At 46.5% G+C, this 18,365-nt stretch overlaps 1 protein-coding gene across 1 annotated transcript in view; it reads left to right on the forward strand.

The window, feature by feature from the left end:
• Positions 1 to 18,365, forward strand: part of DOP1B (DOP1 leucine zipper like protein B) — a 107,598-nt gene that overhangs the window by 70,453 nt on the left and 18,780 nt on the right. The window contains 8 exon segments of the mRNA XM_036851233.1: positions 63 to 174; positions 799 to 987; positions 3,890 to 4,012; positions 5,824 to 5,958; positions 10,100 to 10,155; positions 12,631 to 12,735; positions 12,833 to 12,899; positions 15,484 to 15,628. Of these exon segments, the coding sequence (XP_036707128.1) occupies positions 63 to 174; positions 799 to 987; positions 3,890 to 4,012; positions 5,824 to 5,958; positions 10,100 to 10,155; positions 12,631 to 12,735; positions 12,833 to 12,899; positions 15,484 to 15,628 (932 nt within the window).

Here is an 18,365-nt window from a genome sequence, read left to right on the forward strand (position 1 = left end):
AAAACCTTTATGGCCTCATTCTTAAAGATTCTCAAAACCAGTTTCTCGTTTCTTCACCAAAGCATAACCTCCAAGAGGGAAAACATTTCTCCGGATTATCCACTCACTCTTTTGGAAGGTCTAACAACCATTAGTCATTTTTGTCTTTTGGAACAACCCAACCAAAACAAAAAGGTAAATCATTTTTTCCTGAGTTTGAGACAGTTTTCATATATCGTTTTGTTTTCATTGGGGTTACGTCTGTTTCAAATAAGAAATGTATGTATGTAATACAAACATGTATGCAAATGTTAATGCACATGAACACACATGCAAATAATGAAGTGTATGCAAATATACATGCAAATGTATGTATGTAAGTAATGCAAATGTGGTTTTGTTCTTGCTGGCGCTCTCTGTGGGCGACTTCAGCCCTCCACCAGTATGGGATAGAATGTAATCTTTTTTCCGGGTACTTTTTACTTGGCCTTATGGAGTTTGAAGGCGTTTTAGCTGTTGGTTGCTCTACCCTATCTGGGGTTAGATTTTAGAACGCAGCTAGCGCTTTGGTTGAGTGATTGGAAGAGTTTGTAATGAGGAGCCTCAGATGCACAGACCTCCCTCTCTGGAAGAAAATCATGGGTTTAAACGCTCAGGGAGGCGGTTTACTTCCAGAGCACACGTGGGACTTGCTCTGGAGAGTGCTACAGCCCAGACTTTATCCCATCAGCACCACTGTCCTCGTGGAAAGGGAAATGGTGCCACCGCAGACGCAGCCGCAGACGCAGCCGAGTCTCACATGTTTGTTTTCGTTTTTAGACCACTGCTGTGAGTGACCCTACCAATTTGAAAAATGCCAAGAATGCTATTCTGGAAGAGCTTCCTCGAATTGTTAACACCATGGCCCTTCTCTGGAACGTTCTCAGAAAGGAGGAGACTCAAAAGAGACCCATGGATCTCCTTGGAGCCACGAAGGGATCTTCTTCCGTTTACTTTAAAACCACCAAAGTGAGAGAGGTTCCTTTGTGTGTTTACGATTTCCTTTGTCTTGTATTGTCCCACCAAAAATAAAAACATACAGGGATATATACATAAATAATCAAACGTAATGTGCTCAGAGAAACCCACATTAGAAGTAAGTTGGAAGTAGAAATCTCCAGTTTGTTTATTAGAATAAGTTTCCTATTCATGGAAAGAAAAGCTTTGTGAGTAGTTTTCAGTTTATTTTTTCCCCTTGGCCCTTTTTTTTTAAGCCAAACATAAAGTCTCTGGGGGTTCCAGGTAGGGTACCTAAAGTCCTCAACCTGTTTCTCTTAAGCATCTCTACTAAGACAGCTTAGCTCTTACATTCTGCTTTCAGTGGTGCCTTGAACAAGTGTTGAGGTGTCTCTGAGTTTTTTATTAAACCAGAAGCTCACAACCCAGAGCATTTCTAGTTCTGTTACCGAACCAAACTTGGGTCCACTCACCTGCACGCAGTAAAGGCAATCTACTGACACCAGGTCGTGTTAAAGGAAAGTGGGGGGTTTATTTTAAGGCACCAGACAAGAAGTGTGGGCAGCTGATGCTCAAAAAAACCCGAACTCCCCTGACGGGTTTCAGGGAAGAGTTTTTAAGGGTAAGGTGAGGGAGGGGAGTTGCAGGGTGGGTGAACAGCTCATGTACAGTTCTCTGATCGGTTGATGATGAGATAACAGGGCCGTGTCACAGGAGTTAACGTCATTAATCCTCAGGCTCCAGCGGGTCTGGGGGCTACCTGTTTATGGCCATCATGCAGTTAACTTCTTCCTTTTGGTGGGGGTTTTAGTATCTGTAAAGGAACTCAGGAATATGCCTCAGACACTTATCTATGTACTTCAGGGAGGAACTAAAGATTCTGTGACTGCCATATGGCCGATTTACTGTTTAAATTGTTATCAGTTCTCTTTACCCCTCTGCTACTTTTGTCATCATGTGTTCACATCCTTGGCAATCATTAATTCTTGAGCCAGGCTTTTGTGACTCAGGGGAGGCCTGGGAGACTGAAGCTTTTCTACAAACAAGAGGGAGGCAGAGGACGTGGTGGGGAGGGGTCTGTCCCAGGAAGGCCCCCATAGGATCCTGCTCGGTTACAGTTCACTCTCTCTGTGAGCATCCCGACTCAGTCTCTGATTGCTGTGTCTGGCGGCTCAGAATTGTCTGGCTGTGTCTCATTTAGCTGAGCACCCCTGGTGCCAGGTGTGGCGTCACAGCTTACACTGGCATCCGGCGGCCCGGGCTGAGCAGAACAGATCAGGACCCGGGGAGCCAGATCACCTGGATTCAGCTCCCTGCTCAGGTGCTTTGTGGGACCTCGGGCAAGTCCATTAACCTGTCTGTGCTGTAGTTTCCTCAGTTGGAAACACGAAGCCAGGCGTCATCCAAGCACTCTTCGTTTATTGGCACATTTAGTCCTCACCTACAAGGTGGGCACTATTATTATTCCCAGATTACAGATGAGGACGTTGGGGTGTGGAGAGAGTGAGTGCTTTGCCCTCAATTGTGCATCTGATAAGCAGTGATGCTGGGATTAGGGTGGGTAGGGAACGGAACCCGCCCCTGACTTCCGTTTTCTGATCTTTCTATAGTGAGTCAGGCAGTTGCACAGGTGGCCTCCGAAATGTTCTGTCAGTTCCAGAGATACCCTCCAAGGGAAATCTGCTGTATTTCAAGCTGCCACAGGAACCTGCTTAATTTAAGCCTAAAAATTAAGCTCTAGAAAGGTTCAGAAAATCCTCAGGCATGCAGCCTGAGCCTCGGTTTCCTCCTCTGTGAAATGAGTCTGTTATTAGTAGCCTATCTCCTGGGCTGATGGAAGGATTCATTTTGGCGATGGCTAACATTTATTGAGCACTGAGCTTAAGCCCTCCCTGAAGGACCCCAGGCCTTGAGCTGGGGCCCCCGTGGTTTCTCTGGAGCAGAAACCATGGCGGGAGGGAGAGGATGTCTCCATCCCATGGTCAGTTGTATCTAATGAGATGCTAAACTAAGGCAGTGGGGGCAGAGGAAGCCCAAGGTAAATTCATTCATTCCACAAACATTTGTACGTCTGCTGCTGTGTACCAGGCCCTGCTTATCCACTAGTGGATAAGATAGAGCAAGTAAGTCCTTGTCTGCCTGGCAGATACAGACGTTAACCATCAGTTTAAAAATAATGATGAGAAGTGCTACAAAGAATGAGGGGCACTCTTACAGGCCGTGACTCCTGGTCCGGGGGTCGAGGAGGCCTTCCTGAGGCAGAGGGGCTGAGCTGAGACACAGGAAGAGGGGATTTGCCAGAGTAGGGAAGTGTTAGAGGCTGTGAGACCCACAGGATTTATAGAGGAAGGAACATGGAGGTTTCAGGAATGGAGGAAAATCCAGGCTCAGCAAAAGGGAGGGTGATGAGTGACGTCCGGGGCCGTGCTGTGAGTTTATTTTTAGTTGGTTACATAACAAAGTTAGTTAAATGGTACATATTTCTGGAAATTGAAAAGCATCCTTCCTAATGCATATAAGCCCTTCCAAGGCTGGTTGAGACAAGTGAGGCTAGGGGCTTCCAGGATGGGAACAGTGCCGACTCCACTGCTGGGTACCCCCCCCCCCTTTCTCACTGTGTCTGCAAAGCCTTGGGTGGCTTCCTTCGAGCCCTGCCCTGCTCACAGCTGCTCGAAGGTGGTATTCATCACCTCCCAAAGGCCTCTTCCTGCTCGGCTCCACTGGCCGTCTGTCGTCCGCCTGGGCTGCCCACCGTGCCTCTCGTCCAGCTCCTCCTCCCGCGGCCTGGTGCCCGGGATGCTGAGACAAAGGCCCGCCCCTGCTCCCAGGGTTTACAGGCGCTGGTGGTGAAGTGCACAGGCCACCGTAGCCCTGATTCTACTCTGCTCTAACTCTTCATTTTTCTATTTTTTAGACCATACGACAAAAAATTTTAGACTTCTTAAACCCCTTGACAGCCCATCTTGGAGTTCAGCTGACAGCAGCTGTTGCAGCAGTGTGGAGCAGGAAGAAAGTGAAACGCCACAGTAAGACAAAGGTAAAGCCAGAAATCAAAGCAGTAGCTAAACTTACTCTGACAAAATACCAGAGAGTCTTGTGTGATCAAAGGTGACGCCAGAGGCCCACACGGGAGACTGGGGCAGTGGTTCCACCGTTTTATTTATTTATTTATTTTTTTATTTTTTATAATCTTTTCTTTTCTTTATTTATTTTTGGCTGCTTTGGGTCTTCGTTGCTGCGTGCAGGCTTTCTCTAGTTGCGGCGAGCAGGGGCTACTCTTCGTTGCCCTGCGTGGGCTTCTCATTGCGGTGGCTTCTCATGTTGCGAAGCACAGGCTCTAGGCGCGCGGGCTTCAGTAGTTGTGGCATGTGGGCTCTAGAGCGCAGACTCAGTAGTTGTGGTGCACAGGCTCAGTTGCTCCACGGCATGTGGGATCTTCCCAGACCAGGGCTCGAGCCCGTGTCCCCTGCATTGGCAGGCAGATTCTTAACCACTGCACCACCAGGGAAGCCCGGTTCCACCGTTTTAAATGCATGACGTACTCTAGCTGTGCCAGTTACAACTAGATGGGGTGTCGGGTGGGTAGGGAGTGGAGGCCACCCCCAATCTCTCTCTTCTCATCTTTCTGTAGTGAGTATATTGTGCTTCTATTTAACCTTTTTAATCTACTAACAATCTGCTTACAAGAATGTACATTTTAAAGAAGAACACCGCCATGAACCTGCCACCCAGCTTAAGAAACGGTTCACCATCCTACCTACGAGGACCCTTGTGGGCCCTTCCCTGGTTGTAACACCATCTGATAGCTTTTTTTTTTTTAACTAATCTTTTTAAAGACTTTATCTTTTTAGGGCAGTCTTAGGTTCACAACAAAATGAGAGGAAGGTACAGGCAGTTCCCATATTCCCCTGTCCCCGCACGTGCACACCCTGCTCCCCCCAGCAGCCCCCGCCAGAGGGGTATACTTGTCACAGTTGCTGAACCTACACTGACACGTCCATAATTTACATTCGGCTTTTTTAATTTATAAAAATAATGCTTGTTCATGATGGTCAAGAAAATTTAAATCATCGCATTCCTACGCCCAGACTTCAGTTTGCATTTTGTCCATTCTTTCTCCACTGACTGGTCCATCACGAGGTCCTCCAGGAGCTTGGTTCACGTGCTTCTGCAGAACCAGCACGTACTTCTTCCCTGGTCCCCTCTGTCGACCATGCAGGTTCCTACCTGGTACCTCCCTCAGAGGGTCTGCCCCACCCCCCGGGCACTACCTGAGGGCCCAGGGTAGGCCCCTGTTCCCTGAGGAGGTGTGAGAGGCTGGTGGCCCAGGCCACCCACCTTAGCACTTGTTGGGGCTTCCGGGCGAGAAACCTGATGCTTGCAAGTGCATGTCACCACCCTACACAGACTTCTATCATCAAAACGTGCCTCCCTCACCGGGACTTGCCTGCCACGGCCAGCTCGCATGAACCTGATTTACCTGTTTTTCTTACTGTCCTCATACTTTGGGGGCTGTCTCGATATCAACCTGTTTCCTTCCAATTAAATGTATCTGTTTCTACAATGCTTTCTCAGCTTGAACATACCAGAGTGACTGCCCATCATCAGCTACACGTTTTATTCCTTATTTGTATCAGATACTGATTAGGTTACTGTGATTAAATGCTAACCTCACTCTTCATCACCAATAGAGTCCATTTTCAGTCCAGTTTTCATTTAAATATTTCTTTAAAAGATTAAAACAAATCTCTTTCTCCAGGAGCAAGTATTATAGAGTACTTTCTGTGCGTCCTTCTTATTTTTGTCTTCTCTCTGCGGGCCTTAAAGGAATGACTTTTTCCTTGGCAGATGGTCCCGGCGGCCAGCGCGTCCCAGCTGACCCTCGTGGACCTGATCTGTGCGCTGAGCACCCTGCAGACGGACACGGTGCTGCACCTGGTGAAGGAGGTGGTGAAGAGGCCGCCGCAGGTCCGAGGGGACGAGGTCAGGAGCCTGGGGACCCTCAGAGGAACGCAGCACTCTAACTCCACGTCTTATAAACTGTGTTTGGGAGGGAAACAGAGGTTACAGCAGCAACTAGGAATTCGGGGGCTGTAAAACGAAGGTGTTCTTACCGGGCTCTGCAGAGATCCATGAAATGTGCTTCATGGGCTCCTGTTTTGGGGTGCAAGCCACTTGAGGTGAAGGACGGACTTCCATCCTTACATCCCACTGCAGGGTGCTCTGCCCGGTAGTGGTTCAAATCGAATAACTCTGTTAGAAAGAAGAAATGGCACTTGCCTCAAGGAACTTGCAGCTGAAAAGGCGTCAGAGTTAAACAAAGCCAGACACTAGTTAAAGGCGGAAAAGACTGATTTTATTCAGTAACAACTGCAGCGGGTGAAAGAATTGTGCTCAGTTCCAGTTTGTGCAGAGGTGCCTGGGTATTTTAAGCAGAGAATGAAGAGTAGGGGGGGTGAACAAGCAGGGGCTTCAGCAAAGTCAGGGGAGTGGAAAGTTACAAACAAGCAAGAAGGGGGCTGGTGGATGTAATTAGGCCATCGGGGTTTGCTGACTGTAAAGTGCAAGGTAGGTTCCTGTGCTCCCTTGGAGACTGGGAAACAGGGGCCCTGTCTTTCTTGATGATGGTATTTCAAAGGGATGGCTGCCAGGTCCTTGAGAAAGACATTCCTGGGTTGTAGGAGATACATACACATCTCAAAGGGACAGAGCAAGGATTTATAACTGTAAGCTTTTCTTAATAAATGCTCAAAGAAAGGAAGGTCAGGAACCAATCAGGAGCTGGCTAAACACACAGCAGATTCCTTCAGAAGCCTTGAGCTTTCTTTCTTAGGCAGGCATTTTAAGGGAGTTGAGGTCATCCCCCTAGGGACATGGCCTTGAGCTGCTGGGAACCTGTTGGGACATCCCTGTTGGCACAGTGGTTAAGAATCCGCCTGCCAATGCAGGGGACACGGGTTCGAGCCCTGGTCTGGGAAGATCCCACATGCCGCGGAGCAACTAAGCCCGTGTGCCACAGCTACTGAGCCTGCGAGCCACAACTACTGAGCCCATGTGCCACAACTACTGAAGCCCGTGCTCTGCAACAAGAGAAGCCACTGCTATGAGAAGCCTGCGCACTGCAACGAAGAGTAGCCCCCGCTCGCTGCAACTAGAGAAAGCCCGCGTGCAACGAAGACCCAATGCAGCCAAAAATAAATAATAAACTAATAAATTAAAAAAAAAAAAAAAGGCTAGGAAATTGTAAATACAGACCCTACAGTCTGACTTGAGCATCTCAGGATTTGGGCTTTCCTCAGAAACATAATTCTCAGTTTTTTCTTGCATTTTCAGTAAAATGTTTTCAGGAGGGAAGGAGAGAGGGGGGAGAGGGAGGGAGAGGAAGAGAAAGGGACTGTTGAGTAATGGGAGATATTTTAGAAGCTCTGGAATCTAACGATTAACCCTGTCATTGATTACCTCATTCATTGATTGTTAAAAAAAATTGGAGTGAGAATATTGAGGAATTCCCCAAAATGGCTTGTGACCAAGGGCCAGATTCTTGTACCATTTCTTTTACTGTCGGAAAGCAAAAATATTGTAGGAGGAAGAAAAACTATATGATGTAAAATTCAAAAAGAAGAAGAAGAAGAGGACTCAAAGGAGGCTGACTAGACTAGGTCAAGGAAAACACCTTTGTCAATGGGCGAGTTAAAAATCTGCATAATTTTTACAAAGGTACAAAATACACGTCAGAGGACTTAACTCATCCTGGACATGCTGAGAAAGAAGAGGTTTCATCTGGCTGCAGGGAAAACAGTGGCCTTTGAAGGTTGACGTGATTGAACCATAAATCTCTTATAGTTTTTCTGCCCAGTTTCGAGGGGGGCACCTTTTCATTTATACACAGTGATTTTGCAACAGAACAGACTGTGTGGTTTAACAGTTTTCTGCCTGAGAGATTTTTGGTTTTACCAAAGCAGACCTCTTCGTTGAAAGTGTTGGAGCTGTTTTGTTCTTAATTAATTTGATAGAAAGCAGGGATTTGTTCCAACCTTGAAATAATTGCCTTCTCTTAGGTAATTTAAAATTATACAGTTAGGAACAATTTAAGAATAATTCCCTAAGTGAAAATTAAGGGAGTGGACCAAGTGATTTTGCCAAAAAATAGTTTTAATCAAACATATTTGTACGCCAGGGTTCATAACAGCATGACTCACAATAGCCAAAAGGTAGAAACAACCCAAGTGTCCATCAGTGGATGAATGGATAAACAAAATGAGGTCTGTACATGCAATGAACTGTCTATCATTCAGCCTTACAAAGGAATGAAATTCTGACACATACTGTACCATGGATGAACCTTGACAGCATTATGCTGAGGGGAATAAGCCAGTCCAGAAGGACAGTATTATATGATTCCACTTATCTGGGGTACCCAGAGTAGTCAAGTCCATAGAGACAGAAAGAAGAATGATGGTCACTAGGGACTGCAGGGGAGGAGGGAATGGGAGTTAATGGGGACAGAGTTTCAGTTTGGGAAGATGAAAAAGTTCTGCAGATGAATGGTGGTTATAGTTGCCCAACAATGTGAATATACTGGATGCCCTGTACACTTAAAAATGTTTAAAATGGTAGATTTTGTCAAGTATATTTTACCAAAATAAAAAATTTTTACAACAAATTAAAGAAATCTTGTTTTTAGATATTAAGGTCATAGCACTAAGGGTGGTGAACAAAAGCTAAACCTTGGAATCAGAGATGTGTTCAGCCGTTTTCACCCCAGAGTGGGAAAGGTGACCAAGAATACCTTTAGCAGTTTGGGCTATGTCTGCCTTGGAGGAGAACTCCCCACTTGAAGCTCTTCCTCTGAAAGGCACGTGGCACAGGGTCGCCCTCTGCAGGAATGTCCACACTGGGAAGGCCACTGGGGGCTTCTGACCAGTCAGTTACACTCGGGACTCTGGCCCTCTTCCTTCATTCCACGTGTTTATTGAAAATCAAGTCTGCATCCGTAGTGGGGAGTCCTAAATAGTTGACACTGTTCCTGCCCACGGTCAGCCTGTATTCTCGTTGGGGAGAGAAGATAAGGCAGCCTACAGGTTTACACTGTGAGGCCAGATTATGGAACTGGCCAAGTGCTTAAGCAGTCAGATGTAAAATGGACACGGGCAACTTCATGGCATCTGTCGGACGTCTGCCCCCAGTCTCCCAAATGCCTGGTAGTCTTGTTGCCTTTTACTCTTGAATGTAAATGTTAAAGTAATGGACCCTGAAGAGAGGGAGGCGGGTGGTGGAGGCAGGCAGGCGCAGCATCAGATCCTGGGTGGATTGGCATTTATATCTCTGAGCAAGTCTAGCTGGCGGGAGATTGACCTTCCGCGCTGCCGGTCAGTCCCCACGGATGGGGTTACAGCTGCAGCCACGTGGGAGCTGGCCCTGCAACAGCTTTACACACAGAGCAGGCGCTTTTAGGTTTTGTTCCTTCATGTTACTTGAATTTCCGCAAACACCTGCAGCTCCTGGGCTTAAAAAAAAAAAAAACCTAGACGTCGTCTAGCTGAGTGGTTTTTGGCTTTTTGAATAACAAAATTACATTTTGTGGTTAGTTTAGTTAATTGGCTCAACTTCTATAACTTCTACAAATAGCCTTTTACAAGCAAGAAGGGGAAAAATGTGTGTTTTGAAAACCTATTTCTAAGTAGTTCCAGCCATTTGGGATTTAGGGAAGTTGTCTGGGCTGTTTGAGGGAATTCCTGGAGCTAAGAATTCAAATTTGGCGTTGTCTCTCGACTGTACCTCCTGAGGGTCAACTTTGGCCACCAACTTTGTGTTTGGGGAGGTTCAGTTATAATGCCAAATCTTCCCTAAATACTTGTTAAAAGCCTGGAATGGGAAGTAGGTAAACATAAAGGGAATGACTCTGGGAGTCTGATGAGAGGGGCACTAATGATTTGGGACCTCACAGGATACATTTGTTTTTGTTTCACTTGGGGGATACTTTCTATTATTATATTTGAAAGACTCTTTAGCTGCAAACATTTGCTTTGTTAGGATATAGAATCTGTTTCATTTCTGTATTTGAATTCTTTTTTAGTCTTATTTCCTACCAACTTGGAGTAATTAGCTTTGCTTTAATTTTCAGAAATCCCCCCTCGTGGATGTCCCTGTGTTGCAGTTTTGCTATGCTTTCATCCAAAGGTAATGCAGCCCCTCAAAGACATTTCTCAGTTATTGATGCTATTGCAATGATTATAAATAATTCCTCTGATTGTATTTCCATTTTTTTTTCTTTTAATTGAAGTATCATTGATTTACAATGTTGTGTTAGTTTCAGGTGTACAGCAAAATGGCTCAGATATATATATATATATATCTGAATATGTATATATATATATTCTTTTTCAGATACTTTTCCACTATAGGTTATTATAAGATATTGAATATAGTTCCCAGTGCTATTGTTTATTTTTTTAGGATTTGTTTATTTTTTAATTAATTAATTAATTTTGGCTGTGTTGGGTCTTCGTTGCTGCACGCAGGCTTTCTCTAGTTGCGGCGAGTGGGGGCTACTCTTCGTTGCGGTGCGCAGGCTTCTCATTACAGTGGCTTCTCTTGTTGCAGAGCATGGACTCTAGGCGCGTGAGCTTCAGTAGTTGTGGCTCGTGGGCTCAGTAGTTGTGGCTCGTAGGCTCTAGAGCGCAGGCTCAGTAGCTGTGGTGCACGGGCTTAGTTGCTCCGCAGCATGTGGGATCTTCCCGGACCAGGGCTCGAACCCGTGTCCCGTTCATTGGCAGGCGGATTCTTAACCACTGTGCCACCAGGGAAGTCCCTTATTATTTATTTATTTATTTTATTTATTTTTGGCTGTGTCGGGTCTTAGTTGCTGCACATGGCATCTTTCATTGCAGCGTGCGGGCTTCTCTCTAGTTGTGGCGTGCAGGTTTTCTCTCTCTAGTTGTGGCGCGTGGGCTCTGTAGTTGCGGCGCGAGGGTTCCAGAGTGCATGGGCTCTGTAGTTTGCGGCACACAGGCTCTCTAGTTGAGACGCGCAAGCTCTACCATTCGGCCTCCCCAACGTCGCTGGAACCACGGAGTCAACCATCAGAAGGTCACAGAGGGCGAGGTCAGGCCTCACGGAAACAAGGACTCGGATTGTGGCTACGGAGCGAGGCTGCACAGCACAAAAGGCTGAGCTTGGCCGCAGCCAGAGGGCCCCAGGTTCAAGTCCTCGTCCCCGACTTACTGCCTCCTGACTGACCTGGGCAGGGCCTCCTCTGTAAAAGGAGCCCGCAGCTCCTGCAGCTGCTGGGAAGGCTCAGATATCACTCAGGCCCCTGCAGCAGGCGCTTGCTAGTGATATAATACGCATTAGTTACCACGAGAAGGGGCGTGACCAGCTCATCTTTACCTCCTGGAGGAAAGAAGTACAGGGATGCTTGTGGTGAAGAATGAACAGCTGGTCTGAACTCAGCCCTAGACCCAGGGACTCCTGGGACTGTGACCCTTCCTGCCACCTCAGGATACAGTGAGCTGGAATAACCACGGAACATGAGCTTGTTAACCAGGGAGCCTGCAGCTGGTGGTCACATTTACTTATTGTGAACCCCCGGAGATACGTGAGAATACTGAGGCTTCCTTGAGACGGGGCTACACTCCCTTCACCCTCATTACTGCAGCCGAGAACACCCCACACGAGGGAGGGGTCCGGGAGCCGCACCCGGGACCTGCCGTAAGATCTGCACGAGGCCCAGCAGAGCGTCCTTTCTACCCGTGGAGAAACACCTGGGAAACCCCTATAGCTGAGACCCCTGCATGCAGATATTCAGCATAGTAAACCCACACAGAAGCCATCCAGCAGAAAACAGGGCAGAGCATTGAGGACAGCACCAAAAATAATCCCTTCTCCTTTTTCTAAAAGAGGTCCTTAAAATCTCCCCTCCTTTTTTGGTATCAGTTTAATGCAAACTGTTTCTTCTAAAGTTTACCAGGCTTCACATAAAGCTTTGCTGATGTAAGTATTAAAGCTATAGCACCCAGACTTTAAAATGTCAGATTAGATCTCTGCAGAAAGAAAAAGTAAAATCATCAGGGTATTCCCATGCCTCGAGAGGAAATAAGGACACCATTCAGATACTTTCTGAACTAAGCCTCTCCAGTAATCAAGAAATACAATGGAGGGGTGGCAGGGAGGGATAAACAAGGAGTTTGGGATTAAAATGTACACACTACTATATATTAAATAGATAAACAGGGACTTCCCTGGTAGTCCAGTGGTAAAGAATCCGCCTTACAATGCAGGGAACGTGGGTTCAATCCCTGGTTAGGAAACTAAGATCCCACGTGCCACAGGGCAACTAAGCCCGAATGCCACAACTACAGGCCCAGAGATCAGACAGTCCTCTAGTTCAAGGCTTTCACTTTATAGACGAGGAAACCAGGGGCATCTGACCTCTCAGCAGGGTTGCAGGTCTCCAAACTCCAAGTTCTTGGCAGAATACCAAAATTTAGCTTGTGTTTATTGTAATTTAAAGAAGAGCAAACAGGTCAGGCAGATATGCCATCTTCCTGTGCTTTCCAACCACCTGGATCTAAAATGTGCTTATAAGTAACGTTTTGTTTTGATCTGTTCACGGTTGGATATTTTCTCTTTCTTTCTTTTTTTTTTTTTAAATAGGCTCCCAGCAACAGCCTTGCAAGCAAACTTCCCTTCGCTGTTGGGTGTGTTAAAGGAGTCCGTGCAGTTGAATCTCGCTCCCCCTGGTTATTTTCTGCTTCTCAGGTACCGTGTCCCAGCACTCACGTCACCGTAGTTTTCTTCGGGAACATGTTTTTATTTCTGCAGCATTCTTGGTCTGAAGCTGATTGTCTCTCAACAGCATGCTGAACGACTTCGTAACAAGAACTCCCAACCTGGAGAGCAAGAAGGATCAAAAAGATTTGCAGGTCTGTATGTGCAAGTCTGGCAGGCTGTTACTGTCCCAGCAGTATCGCCCACCTTTAGAGGGTCTCACTGGAGATAGTAAACATTGCGCAGAACCAGATCTTAGATTTGCATTTGTTCCCACGTCTGATTCCCTCCGTTACTGTCTTTAGAGGGCGCTATACAATCTCCTGATGAAGGTTCTCGTGTTAGACTTGACCAGTCGACCGTGCAGTTTACAAGGCACCCTCTCGCTTCCCACTGTACACGGATGTGTGCGGACTTACTCTGCAGCATGATTGGAACAATAAGTCTATCTTTATGCACAGATCCCTTTCCTTAGAACCTTCCCCCGTCTTTTTTTTTTTTTTTTTAATTTTATTTATTTATTTATTTTTGGCTGTGTTGGGTTTTCATTTCTGTGCGAGGGCTTTCTCCAGCTGCAGCAAGCAGGGGCCACTCTTCATCGCGGTGCGCGGGCCTCTCACTATCGCGGCCTCTCTTGTTGCGGAGCACAGGCTCCAGACGCGCATGCTCAGTAGTTGTGGCTCACGGGCCCAGTCGCTCCGCGGCATGTGGGATCTTCCCAGACCAGGGCTCGAACCTGTGTCCCCTGCATTGGCAGGCAGATTCTCAACCACTGTGCCACCAGGGAAGCCCCCCCCACCCCCGTCTTTTTAAAGCAATATAGACTCACAGGAAATTTCAGAAACACTGAAAAACAAAAGTAAAACTCACCCATAGGAGAAGGAAAATCTTCTCCTTTGAGTAGCATGCCAACTACCAATAATACATAGAAGTAATGAAGGAGTTAGAAAAATCACTATTTTGCAACCATTATAATCCTTGAGTGAGGAGCTTTTTGAGTCAAAGTCTTTAAACTGGGTTGTGTAGTTTATGGCTTTGGTGATACTGCCGCTAGTCGTTGTGGTCCCTGGTGTTTGTGAAGTATCTGTCCAGTCCCTGATTCTGAAGCACCGGAGTTCTGCGTGAAGCACAGTGACTCCTTTGGCTCAACCGGTAGAGAAGAAAGCATCATCCGAGGGCAAGTGCTGCAGCCCAGCCCTCGGGTAGCACCTCCTGCACTCACCTGGAAACCCACCCCCTTCCGTGGGCTGTTGCCCGCCGCGGCCCCTCCGTTTCCAGTCCATCGGGCCAGACTGTGGCCACAGGCACTAACCACCGCAGCTGGTGCAGCTCGCTCCGCTCCTGTGGGTCAGGGGGCCGGTGGGCCTCTGCTTCCACCCCACGAGGTCCCAGCCTCCCTGACACTGACTCCTTCCTGCTGTCTCCAGACACCCCAACTTCTTTCCCATCCATTCACTGCACTTGAAATGGGAGCTCTTCTAAGTCCTCAACCCCTTTTCTTGATCTTTTTTTTTAAGAATTTATGTTATTGAAGTATAGTTGATTTACAGTGTTGTGTTAATTTCTGCTGTACAGCAGAGTGACTCAATTATACACATATATATATCCTTTTTCATATTCTTTTCCATTGTGGTTTATCCCAGGATATTGAATATAGTTCCCTGTGCTATACAGTAGGACCTTGTTTTTTATCCATCCTATATATATAATGGCTTGCATCTGCTAACCCCAAACTCCCACTCCATCGTTCCCCTGCCCCGCCCCCTTGGCAACCACAAGTCTGTTCTCTGTCTGTGAGTCTGTTTCTATTTCGTAGATAAGTTCATTTGTGTCATATTTTAGATTCCACATATAAGTGATAGCAAATGGTATTTGTCTTTCTCTGACTTACTTCACTCAGTATGACCATCACCAGGTCCATCCATCTATTCTTGACCTTCCTTGCTGCCATCATCCACCCCACACCTCTGCCCAGGTGCTCCGCGGACAGTTCCCGCAGGTGCACCCCGCTTGCCACCGGCAGGCAGACGTTCTCTTGCTTCATGCCCGAACACAGCTGCTGGGCTCATAGTGGAAGTCAGGACTGTTCAGTTCTCAGACGTCAGGGATGTACAGCCCCTCTTAGCTGGCAACACTCGATGATACCCGCTCAGTGTTTCTACCTCTGTCCCAGCTACTTGACCACATTCGTTCCTGATGGTACTCCTGATACGGATGACTCCTCACTTCGCCCTCGAGTCAGTTTAATTTATGCAGTTTTGTTTCTTGTATTGTTCAAAGGCGCATTTCTAGCAAGAATCCATGGTCCTAAAGAAACCGGAAATCTAATCTGCCAAATGCGTTGTGCCTCTGTGACTTCCTGTGTCTCTGTTTTACCCGAGTTGGCCAGAGAGTAGCCTGAGCCACAAGTGGCTGTCGAGCCCTTGAAATGTGGCTTGTCTGAACTGAATGTGCTGTAACTGTAAACACACAGCGGGTTTCAAAGACTTAGCATAACAAAGAATGCGTAACCTCGCTAATAATTTTATATTGATTATATGTCGATACTCTGTTGGATATATTGTGTTAAACATTATGAACTTGTTTCTTCTTTTAATGTAGCTCCTAGAAAACTTGGTATTACCTTCATGGTTCACAGCTGCGGCTTGCATTATATTTATATCGGATGGTGCTATTTTAGGCACTTAAGATTCTTTTCCTTAACTAACTTCCTTTCCTCTTTCTCCTGACTACTCTCAGGAAGTCACTCAAAAAATTCTAGAAGCTGTCGGGAACATTGCTGGCTCTTCCTTGGAACAAACCAGCTGGCTGAGCAGAAACCTGGAAGTGAAGGCTCAGCCTCAGATCTCCCTAGAAGAATCTGATGATGAGGAAGATTTGCACGGTAGGTGTAGAAGGGTCAAAAAGTAATGCCCAGTGCCAGCTAGTGGGTCTAGTTTTGCCTTAAAAGTAAACTGGCTTTACTTCTTACAACATACGTTGTATGTATAATAAACAGTAGGATTCCATTGGAAGGGTCCCGAGTGGCCCATGCTACCGTGTTAAGCCCTCACTGAGCCGAGATGGGGGTCCAAGAAAGTGACTTCCCAGGATAATTTACACGGACTCAGTGATAGAAATCTGTGTGGGATAAAGAACAGGAGAATGTATGTTTTTCTTTTTGTGGAACCGTGGAAAGAAAACTTAGTAAACCAGCTAACTGTCATCAGGCAGTTGATGTTGTATTTCATTTCTGGCCAACACACCCCTGCCTCTCGATGATCCTTGTGTTTGGTCATTGCCCGGGTGGTGAAGATTTTATCATGGAGGCCACACAGAGTGGGCGCAGCCCAGCCTTATAATTAGTTACAGCTTCCTAGGAGAATGGTCTGGAGACTCTCAAAGGAGACTCATCTGTTTACTCGGAGGACCATTGATCAGCCAGAGATACTCTTGAAGAGTCTGAATTAAACGCAACAGGGCAGGTTGTCAGTTGCCGGTGCCCTAAAGACCACCAGACGAATGTATCATCAAGCAAATCTCAGGTTACTAGACCTGCTGCAGTGAGGGAGAAACTTGGCTGAGTCACAGGGGTGTCTCAACTCTAGGGGAAATTTGGGGAGGATATTTATAAGGTTGTAGGGCCTTGGCTGAGTTGTCTGTGGCAGATCTTTCCAGGTGGGGACTGAGCAGAGTTAGTGATAAGATACCTTTGCATTGGTGGGCACAGCACTAGGCGAGGGTCCAGAAGTCGATGTTGATGAGATGCGGCTCGTTTTGGTAAGTGAGCCACTATAGTTGGTTGAGTTGTTCTTTCAGAATTAGGCATATCTTAGAGCAAGTAGTTATTTTTGCAAGTTCTCAGTGTTATTTAACACAGACAGGAAAGTATGCCCAGTACCGTGTTGCTCAACACTGGACAAGAAAATCAGTTTGGTCTCAGTTTTGTTAACACGAGCAAAAAAATTACATCTAAGTTCTCAGTCGGAACTACATAGCGCAGTGCCCTCCACAAGGTAAATGTTCAAAAACTGCTAGTTCTGTCATATTTTATGACCTCTGTCATTATTGTTAGCGGTAGTTATATCAGCAGAAACAAAGCTGAATTTGTGGCTTTTAATATACGAAGGAAGGTGTGTCAAGAAGTCTGGGCTCTTTTCTCTTGCAAGTAAACGAAACCCACTTCAGGCGTGTAGAAACACAGCAGCACAAAACTTTCTGGCTCATGTACAGGAAAAGCCCAGGCGTCAACATCTGGTTTTAGTCAGAGCGGGAGCTAGGTGTTCAGATGAAGTTCATCAAGTCTCATGCAAAGATTCCGGTTGGCTCTTCTGGGCCTGTGGCTGACCCAGAGGAGGAGAGGAAAGGCTGGTGCCCTGGAGCTCCGAGAAATGGGCTCCCACCCAGGAGGGGCTTCTCTTGCCAGGAGGAGGAAGGATGGTGTTAGACAGGCAGGCCATAGTACCCCCTCCATTACTTCTGCCATATTTGTTTGACAGCTAGTTTTGTGGTTTACATGAGAAAATAATTATACTTTACTCTGTAATGAAGATCCTATAACTAGTATGCTATCATTTACTAATGTAAACCAACACCTAATGCTTTCTCAGGCTGCGGTTATGATTATAGCTGTGGTTCTAGGGAAAGAGAGCTGGTGCATCTCCTTGGCTCATCTGCCCTCAGTTATTTCCGATGTAGGTACTGATATAGGGATTAAACTGCTTCTCCACCACCAGTGCAGCTGAGCTGTGCTGAGTCAAGTGTCACTGGGCCTGGCTTTTGTGCAGTAAGTAAATTTAACCTCAAGACGGTACTGTAGTAAAATGATTACCTGATTTTTATTTAAAAAAAGAAAGCATAGAATTCCAAAGCTAGAGGTGATTTGGGGGCTTCTCAGTAAGACTTAATTAGCAAATTATAGAGTACCAAAAGACTCTTTGGATCATACACTATATTTTGTTTCAGTCTTGACCAAACTAAGTATGCATACTGGCCGTCTAAATCATGAAACAGAATGAGGCTTCAAATGATGTGTTTCTCCACTTAGAGTTCTTATGTTTGCAGTACACGTGCAGGGTCTTTCCTGTATGTTTGTGTCTGGCATGTGCCATGCACTATGTTCTAGATGCTGGCGCTGCAGCAGGAAACAAAATGAGCAGGGCCTCTGCTCTTGCAGGGGTGACGCGGAAGGTGATAGTCCAAAGTAAATGAACAAAGGTATCTTTCAACTCTTCTGGAAATCCAAAGTTACTCCAAAATGAAAGTTTTTTTTTTTAATTGGAGTTGGGCTGGGGGCCACTTTAGATGTTACAGAACATGTCCCCAAGGAAGTGTCAGCTGTGCTGAGAAATACAGGGTAAGGGGGCAAAGATCTGGGAAGGCGCTGCCCAGAGGGGATGGCGAGTCCTTGAGGTGGGAGTGGGCCAGGCCCAAGAAACCTGAAGACCGGCTTGGCTGGAGCCTAATGCGTGGTCATGCGAGGTCAGGGCGAGAGCGGGGGTGGAAGGTTGTCGGGCTTGATGCAGAGCACACTTAAGAGCTTGGCCACCAGCCCGCTTGCTGTGGGAAACCATTAAAGTGTTTGGAGCAGTGACAGGATCTTATTGAGTTTTCAGAAAACATCAGTTTGGCTGCCGGGAGCA

The sequence above is a fragment of the Balaenoptera musculus genome, chromosome 4, assembly GCF_009873245.2.
Source record: "Balaenoptera musculus isolate JJ_BM4_2016_0621 chromosome 4, mBalMus1.pri.v3, whole genome shotgun sequence".
Taxonomy (NCBI): Eukaryota; Metazoa; Chordata; class Mammalia; order Artiodactyla; family Balaenopteridae; genus Balaenoptera; species Balaenoptera musculus.